Source organism: Alnus glutinosa, chromosome 1 (assembly GCF_958979055.1).
Source record: "Alnus glutinosa chromosome 1, dhAlnGlut1.1, whole genome shotgun sequence".
In the NCBI taxonomy this organism is placed as follows: domain Eukaryota; kingdom Viridiplantae; phylum Streptophyta; class Magnoliopsida; order Fagales; family Betulaceae; genus Alnus; species Alnus glutinosa.
This window is the reverse complement of record NC_084886.1, coordinates 23,971,711-23,981,528: the sequence shown is the minus strand read 5'-3', so window position 1 is coordinate 23,981,528 and position 9,818 is coordinate 23,971,711. Positions and strand designations below refer to the sequence as shown.

The window sequence follows — 9,818 nt, the reverse complement described above, 5'->3', positions numbered from 1 at the left end:
TCGCCGGCCCAACCCTAGCCTTCGCTCTCATCCTTGGATATGACGCTGCTTTCCCGAATCTCTCCCCGAAGAAGAACACTCTCGAGGAAGACGAGAGATTTTGGTGAAAGGGATTGCTCCAGAACGATGTAGTAGTGCCAAGGCCATGGATTTGGGCGGTGGAGGACGCCATTTAGCCACCCCTGGCTAAAATGGGGGTGGCCGACCACATTTTTTATTTATTTTTTTATTTTTTTTCATATTTTAAATTTTTCTTTGTTTTTTAAATTTAAATTTTAAATTGTTTTAATTTTTATTATTTTTTAATTGAAAAAATGACATGTGAATGGGTATTAGGGAAATATTTTGACAAATAGAGTCTTTTTGGCATTTTTTGATAGTTTGGGGGTCAAAAGTCAGGAGTTGGTAGTTTGGGAGGCTACTTTCAAAACGGCCGAGAGTGTTTGTGGCTCAAATGTAATTTTTCAAAAAAAAAAAAAAAAAAGAAAAAAAAAAAAAGAGTCTCATCCCGTGATGGGGCGCGCGAACTTCCCGCTGAGAAGTGAGAATAAAAGAAAAAGAAAAAGAAAACCCAATCCCCTCCTTCCTCATCTTCTGCTTGCTGCTCTCCGGTTTCAACTGTCAAACCAACTCTTCTACTATCTTCGGATGTCGGTGAGTATGTAATGTGTCCACCCTTGCGGTTGGTAGATCCTTAGATTTGATTGACGCCCATGTCTGATTGTTCAAGATCTATATAACCGCCTGTTGGAAACGCAAATGTTGCTTTGTCTTATGCTCTGTTTGGCAGCCCACTAAGATCTATATGGTTTAGGATTAATGTGGATGATTATAAGCGCCTCATTTCGATCTACAGTAAAATATATCTTTTCTTTTATACTTCTCTTTAGCTTGTGCCTAAGAACCTGAGCTGTTGTTTTTGTTCTGCTTTTCTAGGATTTGTATGTGACTTTAAATTAGAAAAAAGAAAAAAGAAAAAAAAGGGATTCGATTCATTTCCTGCTTGTTGGATACACTGGAATAGCAAGCCTTCATATCCTGGGGTTATCACTGCCTTGTGAATCTTCAATTATTAAGTATGCTTTTACTGCAAATTTTCCTTATCTCCCTTTTCTTTCATCTTGATTTCATCACTATATACAATGCTCAAAGTACTAGGTATAATGTCCTTGTGTGAGTTCATTTCTATTGTGCTTCTTGCAGTTGGTGCTTTTAAAGCTTTCTATTTTACCTCTAACCCTGAAAAACCACCTTATGTAGCATTTTCCATGCAGATCCCCGCAAGCCATATTGATCAGGGGATTGGAACAGTTCCCCAATCAGCTATGACACCAAACTGGATAATCAATGTTTCAGATGTGAGGAAACAAAATTTTAGGGTAGCTATTAACAGTGGAGTTTTGTTTATTATCTGGATATTAGTAGTGAAGAATATGCTTTTCTTTTTAGATTGTGGAATGCAAAATATTTGCTTTTGGAAATTTTCAGTAACATCAATATACTACTTGTACTAGCAGTAGCAGGAAGAGTAATAATTATAGTAACAAATGGCTTCGGATTCATATGAGGTCTCTGAGGTGTGAATAAGACTTGGGTAATTTGTTAAAAGTGAAAACTGATTTCCTTTCAATCACTTAACTACCTGTTTCTCAGTTTCAGTAACTACAACTTGTTTAATTATTTGTCAAGAACTTGGGCTGAAAGTTTTTTTTGTCCTAAACCCAATTCTTAAATGTGGTCAGTGTTCAACTTCATTCAGTAGTCACTTGGGGAAAAAGTAACCAGATCTATCTCTGTTTTTGCTCCTCGCAGATAAGAACCATTAAGATCAGCAACATTTCACTAGCTGCATCTGAGAGGGATATCAGTGAATTTTTTTCATTTTCTGGTGATATTCAATACATTGAAATGCAAAGGTCAGTACACTTGAATTATATTTACATTACGGGTTATAGGTAAAGTCATTCTCAAAAGATTTGGTTGTACTTTTGGTAGGGAAACCGATACGACCCAACTTTCCTATGTTACCTTCAAGGATTCACAGGGAGCAGATACAGCAATGCTCTTATCGGTATGTTCATCTAGGATGATGGCGGTTGAACTGTTAATCTTAGAGTTACACAGAAATTTTCATCAGGCTGAAATATAATATATATATATATATATATATATATATATATATATATATATGAGCCTTAAGAATCTCTTATGGTAAAAATCCAAAAAACTTTGAAATTAAATTATACTAAAATTCTAAAACTCTCTGAAGATTACAACATTGGCTGGTTTAAGTGTTAGTCCTGTATGTATCTGTCCTACATTTGTCAGTCTGCTTAAGACAACTGGCCAAGCCAATGCAGTAAGCACTTCTTGTTCTACAGTAATTAAACCTCAAGATCTTGCATGAAGGCATTGGCCATATATAAAGGCAAGCTCGGATATTTCATCCTTGCATGCCTTCCTTAACACTTGTGTCATCAACCAGCTCATTAAGAAGAGCTTATTCATTTTGGTAAGAGAATAAAGTATGCTCATTTGGCAAAATAAAGTATTTTTCCTTTCAAATCCTGTAATCTTTAGTTTGGAAAAATAAGGAGTATCCTTCTTCTCCAAGTAGTGTAATCTTATTTTTTATTCTTCTACATGTAGAAAATCAGGGATATTTTCCCTAGTTATCCCTAGAACTTGTAAGGGGTCTTCTATAAGAACCCTAGAGTTATTGAATAAGAGCATTGTACAATTTCTTCATTATATTTCATCTTGTATGAAATTTAGGAGGCCTTGACTCCCTCGAAGTAGCCACCAAATTTTCTATTTGATTTTCTCATCACCATAGGTCCTACACCTTCTAATACCACTGGGACCATTCCAAAGTGGTATAAGAGCTTAGGCATGGAGGATCAAGTTGATCAATTAGAGCGAGTACATCAGCAAGTTATGGAGAGATTAGCTGAAATTTTTCAGTTAGTCTCTACGCAGGATCGAAGAAAATCACATTTAGAGGAAAGCGAGTCCTCTCACAGGGGACTGAATGGATCCTGCAGTGGGGAGGAGAGCCCTCAAGCTTGAGCAAACCACACCATTCGTCTGGAGTTTCCACACTTCAATGGTGATGAAGACCCCACGAATTGGGTGTGCTGGTGCGGAGCAGTTTTTTCACTTTTACGGCACTTCACCTGTAGATCGAGTCTCCCTTGCGTCCATGCATCTGGAAGGGGGAGCTCAGTTATGGTTTCAAGTGTTGCGGCAAGAAAGGAGAGAGGTAACGTGAATAGAGTTGGTGGACTGGTTGCAGGCGAGTTTCGGACCGTCTCAGTTTTTTTATTGCATTAAGAAGGCTCTGTTACTGATTGTCAGACCAAATTTGAGACTCTGCTGGCCAAATCCAGTCCACTTTCACCAGAACAAAAAACCATATTGTTTTGTTAGCGGCCTCAAGGATTCAATCAAGAAGGACGTGGAAGCTGCTCGACCCCAGGATCTGACAACACCCATCGGATTGACACGGGTGTATGAAGCCTGTAGCACCACCATGCGACGAGCAAGCACGAATGATTTTTGCAGAACGCCTTCAGGCAGCAGTAGCAGAAGCGCTAATAAAATTGCTCCCAACAGTTTCAGTGCTAACCGAAACCATTCTGGAAACCGACTACTAGTTAAGTGCCTAACCCGGGAGGAACTAAAGGAATGACAGGCAAAAGGTTTATGTTTTCATTGCAACAAAAAATACAGGCCTAGTCATTGGTGCAAATGTTTTTCTTCATTGAAGCGTATCAATGACAGGATGACAATGGAAATGTTATTATGGGGGATGAAGATCCGGAGGAAGAAGATGAAGTTCCCTTGGTGTCATTGCATGCTATTTCCGGCATGGATGAGGCCAAAACCATGAATGTTGTGGGCAAACTTGGTCGATTTTCCATTCTCATTCTTGTGGACACCTGAAGTACTCACAATTTTGTGAGCCAAAAAATGGCGGATTTGGTGGAGCTTAGAGCCATTGGGGAAAGAATGAAAGTTAGAGTAGCTTCGGGGACCCATATCGATTGTGAAGGAGTTTGTAAAGGGGTAAGTTTAACTGTCCAAAATTTTAAATTTTTCATGGACTTGTATGTTCTTCTCATTGGCAGGTATGATTTAATTTTGGGTGCGTAGTGGCTTAAATGTTGGGTCCTAGTCTGGGGGATTTTAAAAAACTTGAGATGTATTTCCAATTTTATGGGCCCAAGTATTATGGAAAGGGGAGCGGGGCAATAGAAATAGGCAGAATGTATTTTTTGCGCTGGAGGCCAAGAGGTATGGTGTGGTGAATTGGTTGCTAAAAAAGTTTTAGGATATTTTTCAAGAGCCTAGAGGGTTGCCCCCTAGCTGAAATTTTTACCACAAGATTCCCTTGGTAGATGGGGCGAGACCTATAGCCATGAAACCATATTGGTACCCTCCCCATTATAAAAAATCGGAGAGAGAAAAATTAGTAGGCGAATTGTTGGAAAATGGGGTCATTGGCATTCTACTAGCCTGTAGTCTTCACCGGTTCTATTGGTGAAAAACCAAGATGGGGCATGACGAATGTGGGTCAATTACTGCGCACTAAATAAAGTTACAATTGAGGATAAATTTTTTATACTCGTCATCAAAGAATTATTGAATGAGTTAAGTGGGGCAAGGGTTTTCATCAAATTGGATTTAAGATCTGGATATCATCAAATTTGTGTGGCACCAGAAGATATATAGAAAACAGCATTTCAGACGCACTAAGGCCACTATGAATTTCTAGTCATACCTTTCGGGTTGACAAATTGGATTTAGGGAGTGTGATTTGTGTCAGAGACATAAATCTGAATATCTATCCCCTGTAGGGTTACCACAACCTCTCCCTATCCCAAACCAAGTATGGGAAGATGTATCGATGGGTTTCATTGATGGTTTGCCAAATCGAAGGGGAAGACTACCATACTAGTAGTTGTTGATAGGTTGTCTAAATATGGGAGTTTTTTAGCACTATCCTATCCCTACACTGCCCCTATTGTAGTGAAGTTAGCTTTTAAAAATATCTTCAAACTCCATGCATGCCAAGAAGCATAGTTTGTGATAGGGATCCTATATTCACTAGTTCCATTTGGGTGGAACTGTTTCAGTTGCAAGGAACAAGTTTTAACTTTAGCTTAGCCTACCACCCTCAAACTGATGGCTAGAGTGAGGTGGTTAACAAGACCTTGGAAATGTAGCTTCGGTGTTTTAATAGCTCGTGTCCAAAGGAATGGTTGGATAGGTTCTTGGCTGAGTACAGTTATAATACGGGGTGTCATTCGGTTTTGACAAAAACTCCTTTTGATATTGTCTTTGGTTGTGAACCCCCGAAAATCTTGTCCTATCTACCAAGCACAACCAAGTTGGAGTTGATCGAGTAATTATTGGCTAACAAGATCAAATCTTGAAGGAGCTGAAAGACAATATATAAGGATGGCCCAAGAACAAATGGAAAAGGTCTACAATAAACGCCACAGAGACGTTTAGTTTGAGGTTGGGGATTGGGTTTATCTCAAGTTACATCCTTATCATCTGGCATCTGTGGCTAGGAGAAAAAATTATAAAGTTGGCAGCTGAGTATTTTGGTCCTTACCAGATTATTTATAATTTCAATCCAAAGTCTTATAAGTTGAAGTTACCTGAAGGGTCCAAAATAGATCCTGCGTTCCATGTCAATTTAGTAAAGAAGAAACTAGGTGAAGGAATTGTGGTGCAGCCAGAGTTACCAACTACACATGAGGAAGGGACTTCAATGCCAATACCACAAGAGCTGTTGGGGAGAAGGATTCAAAACAAGAAGTATGAGATCCTGATTTTGTGGCAAGGATTACCACCTGCAGACACAACTTAGGAAGAGTTGCCTCCAGATGTAACCTTTGAGGACAAAGGTTCTTCGTAAGAGGGAATGAATGTTATCAACCAGCTCATTTGGCAAGAAGAATAAAGAAAATTCATTTTGGTAAGAATAAAGTATGCTCATTTGGAAAGAATGAAGTATTTTTCCTTTCAAATCATGTAATCTCTAATTAGGAAAAAATAAGGAGGATCCTTCTCCAAGTAATGTAATCTTATTTATTAGGTTGTATCTTTCCTTCTGCATGTAGAAAATCATGGATATTTTTCCTAATTATCCCTTGAGCTTGTAAGGGGTCTTCTATAAGAACCCTAGAGTTAATTGAATAAGAGGATCACACAATTTCTTCAGCATATTTCATCTTGTGTGAAATTTAGGAGGCCTTCGCTCCCTCGAAGTAGCCACCATATTTTCTACACGATTTTCTCAACACCATAGGTCCTAAACCTTCTAATACAACTGGGACCATTCCAACTTGTGTGTAGGATAACATTTTGGCTTTCATTTTTTTTTTTTAAAATCTCTGTTCTTATTTTTCTTATTTGTCAACTCAGGGAGCTACAATAGTTGATCTTTCTGTCTCTATTACACTTGTTGAGAATTACCAGCTGCCTCCTCAAGCTATCCCACCAAACCTGGTAAATCCTATAGCTTGTACAAAATTATATCTTTGTATCTATATTTTTGGGTGATATTAAGGATGATTATTCACTCTAGTGCTACTTTTGATGTATAAATGTAGTGGAATGGTACTAATAGCAAGCATGTCAATAATTATTTGTCTATTTCTCTGGTGTTCGGGCATATGTTTTTAGGTTGAGCATGTTTTTTCTTTTCTTCAGATTTATTGGAGACCTTACACTTCCAAAATAGAAATAGAATGCCATGCTTCTTTTGTTCATGTGTGGAAATTGCGATATATAGGTAATACTTGAAGTTAAATTTTATATTCCAGATATTTGAAGGGTAAAATATGCAAAACTTTTACTCTGTTTTTCAAGTTTTGAGGCATGATATATGATACCCAAAAAAAACAAAACAAAAAGAGTGTGTGCATATATAAATATATGATACAGCACAAACATGTCTTTTATTTTAATTTCAGCAACCTAAATGCATATGGACTTGTGCTTTTAGATGTTTAAATGCATGTAAAGACTCTTCATCCATGTCTGATTTCAAGAATACGAAATGGCTATGCTAGCAATAGATTTTTTTTTTTTTTTTTATTAGTATTTTAATTTATGTAAAAGCTTCCAAACAAACTATTGCTATCAATAGATATTTCTTGCTTTTCTATGGTGAATATACTTTGGGAAATAAATGTAAACATGAACTTGACAGAGTTTATATTGAACCACCACATATGCGGCCTAGTGGTGTTCTAACCATGCTGTATCAAAAGAAAATAGCTATATGAAGTTACACTTACTGCAAGGCAGGTGAATCTGTTTGCAATTCTCCCCGTATGTAGTTTTCTGTCTGGAGCACTTCAGAATAGTCTTTTGCTTTCTTTCTTTCTTTCTTTCCTTTTTATTTTTTAAATAGTTATTAAACTAACTCCGCATATATGTGCATATAAACAAAGTGAATTATTCTTCTTTTATTGTTTTTCCCCTCCGCTCAATCCAAAAATCAAGTTAAGAAACAAAAAAGTTTCTAGAAAGCAATTCATTCTTTCTGAAGTTTCTATATATTCAATTTTAAAGGAGAAAAAGGTAGCTGCTACTAGTTCTGCTGTTAAGAAGGCTGAAGATGTAGCGAGCACCATGCTTGCTAGGGGTTTTGTCTTGGGAAAGGATGCAATTAGCAAGGCAAAAGCTTTTGATGAACAGCATCACTTGATATCAAATGCCTCTGCCACAGTTGCTTCCATTGATCGTAAAATAGGACTGAGTGAGAAGCTAAGCATTGGAACAACTATAGTAAACGAAAAGGTGAGAGACATGGATGAGCTGTTCCAGGTATCTGAGAAAACGAAATCTGCCTTTGCTGCTGCTGAACAGAAGGCTGCCACTGCAGGAACTGCTATTATGAGCAATCATTATGTATTAACCGGAGCTTCATGGATTTCAAGTGCATATAGTGCAGTTGCAAAGGCAGCTGAGGATGTTACCATGATGACCAAGGAGAAGGTTGGGAAGGCTGACGAGGACAAGAAGGAGATCCTTTACAGGGAAAGGACAGGGATCATCAATGACTTTGCACAAATCCATCTTGATGAGTCTTCCGCATCGGAGCCTCCAACGGTTCCTGTCAATTCAGCTGATGACAATACGCTTCGCATCATATGACTGCTGTCGATTTTCCTTTACCCAGTACAGTTGGATTACTTTTCAGTTGTCTGTATGATATGCTTGAAGACGAAGATTCTATGACGGATTGCCTGTTGAAAGGCTATATAAATCACATTAATTGCTGTAGTGAATTTAGAATTGCCTGGCTTGTCCATAGTCTTCCACTGGACTCAAATCTAGGTAGAAAATGCAGAACTACCTGAAAGGAGCTGTTCTCAAGTCAAGTTGAAAGCAGTTCTGGGCTACTTCCATCATACATGTTTCAAAGTAGAAGTTTTTGTTCGTTTGGGTTATATCAAGTATATTCTGTTTCCCACTATTTTCAGTGCGGTTTATTCTCCCCTCCCTCTTGAATGATTGGAATGCTGGTTTCCTCCATTTAGCTGTAGAGGTGTGTTTTGTGCCTGGAAATGGTTTTATCATTTTCTTCTACAGGTAGAATACTGATTTAGGGTTTTTTATTTTTGGGAATATGTCACAGTGATTTTGATGTGACAGGTTACACCAACAAAATCAGAATATTTGGAGACACGTGAATTTAATAATAATAATTTAAAAAATATATATATATATTTTGATGTAATGGTATGCGTCCCAATTTTGGTAATGTAGAGTTTTTGTTGTGTGACCCTCGTGCATTGTTTAATGGATGCAAGAGTTGGGTGATTAATATTTTGAGTCATTATGAGTATAGGGTTAAAACAATAACCCAAATTTTGTCTCTTAATTATATAGACCTAAAACATCTTCCCACTTTAAACTTAACTCCTTAATAATTCTCCGAAGTCTATTATTTCGTCCATAAAATATCAAAATTCTGCCTTTACCTCAAAAAAAATAAAATAAAAAAATGATATACACTCAATTTTTATCTCACAAAATTGACGTGGCAATTCCCAATCAATCTTTAAATTATTATTATTTTTTTTAACAGTGACTAATTCAATGGTTGGTTGGGACTGCAATGTTAACATTGTGAAATAAAAATGTGAGTTTTATAGCATTCTCTTCCTCAAAATCAAATATCTTTATTTTTCAGAAATAAAATTCAGGGCATTATAAATGTCATATGGACATGCATGCAAAACCGATTTTCTAGTTCACATGTTCTACGGCTTTTCTGGCTTTGCTTATTAGAAATTTCATGTTGCGAAGCATGAAAATAAGATGTGATTTGGAATTATTGAAAACACATGTTTCGGTAATAAACATTTTTGGACAGTTTTTGTTTTTAAATTTCCTTGCCATGGATGTTGTGATTTCATGGAAAAATGCGGGTGGTTGGTGTTGTTTAGACATGCATGAAAAGATCTGATTATTAGTTTGCTTACCTTACAATTTTCTCGATTAGCATGTTGGTGATTTCATGTTAAAATGCATGAAATAAAGTAGGTTTTTTTTTTTTTTTTTTTTTTTTAAAAAAAAAATTAAGGGTGAAAATTGTCACAGGCCTTCATTAGTCATGAAATCAAAGGGTAAGAGAAGGAAGCTTGCGTGTTGCAGGTGCCTACCAGATAAGAACATCTCCATCAATAATAATCAAAGTAGTTATTGAAAAATTACAACTCTCTACTTTAGTTACAATTTTTTTTTATACTCTCTCTAACAGATTTTCTATTGTACTCTTTATTTTCTTT

The 9,818-nt window shown here is 36.9% G+C and overlaps 1 protein-coding gene across 8 annotated transcripts; it reads left to right on the top strand.

The window, feature by feature from the left end:
- Window positions 1-526: 526 nt before the first annotated feature.
- LOC133877616 (binding partner of ACD11 1) lies at window positions 527-8,569 on the top strand. Of its 8 annotated transcripts, none has more exons than XM_062316030.1 (7): window positions 595-654; window positions 937-1,076; window positions 1,275-1,379; window positions 1,813-1,916; window positions 1,996-2,071; window positions 6,439-6,522; window positions 7,594-8,569. In XM_062316030.1, exons 3-7 carry the CDS (start codon window positions 1,326-1,328, stop codon window positions 8,176-8,178), a joined length of 903 nt encoding a protein of 300 aa, XP_062172014.1. In that variant the 5' UTR covers window positions 595-654; window positions 937-1,076; window positions 1,275-1,325; the 3' UTR covers window positions 8,179-8,569. The 8 variants fall into 8 exon arrangements, with proteins under 8 accessions (XP_062172028.1, XP_062172009.1, XP_062171989.1 ...); XM_062316037.1 differs by having other exon boundaries at window positions 597-654; window positions 1,275-1,358; XM_062316025.1 differs by lacking the exon at window positions 937-1,076 and having other exon boundaries at window positions 560-654; window positions 1,275-1,358.
- The last annotated feature ends 1,249 nt before the right edge of the window (window positions 8,570-9,818 follow it).

Coding starts and splice junctions, on each gene's coding strand:
- LOC133877616 (XM_062316005.1), top strand. Junction 1,380..1,812: donor TGAGGAAACAAAATTTTAGG/GTAGCTATTAAC, acceptor TGCTCCTCGCAG/ATAAGAACCATTAAGATCAG. Junction 1,917..1,995: donor CAATACATTGAAATGCAAAG/GTCAGTACACTT, acceptor TACTTTTGGTAG/GGAAACCGATACGACCCAAC.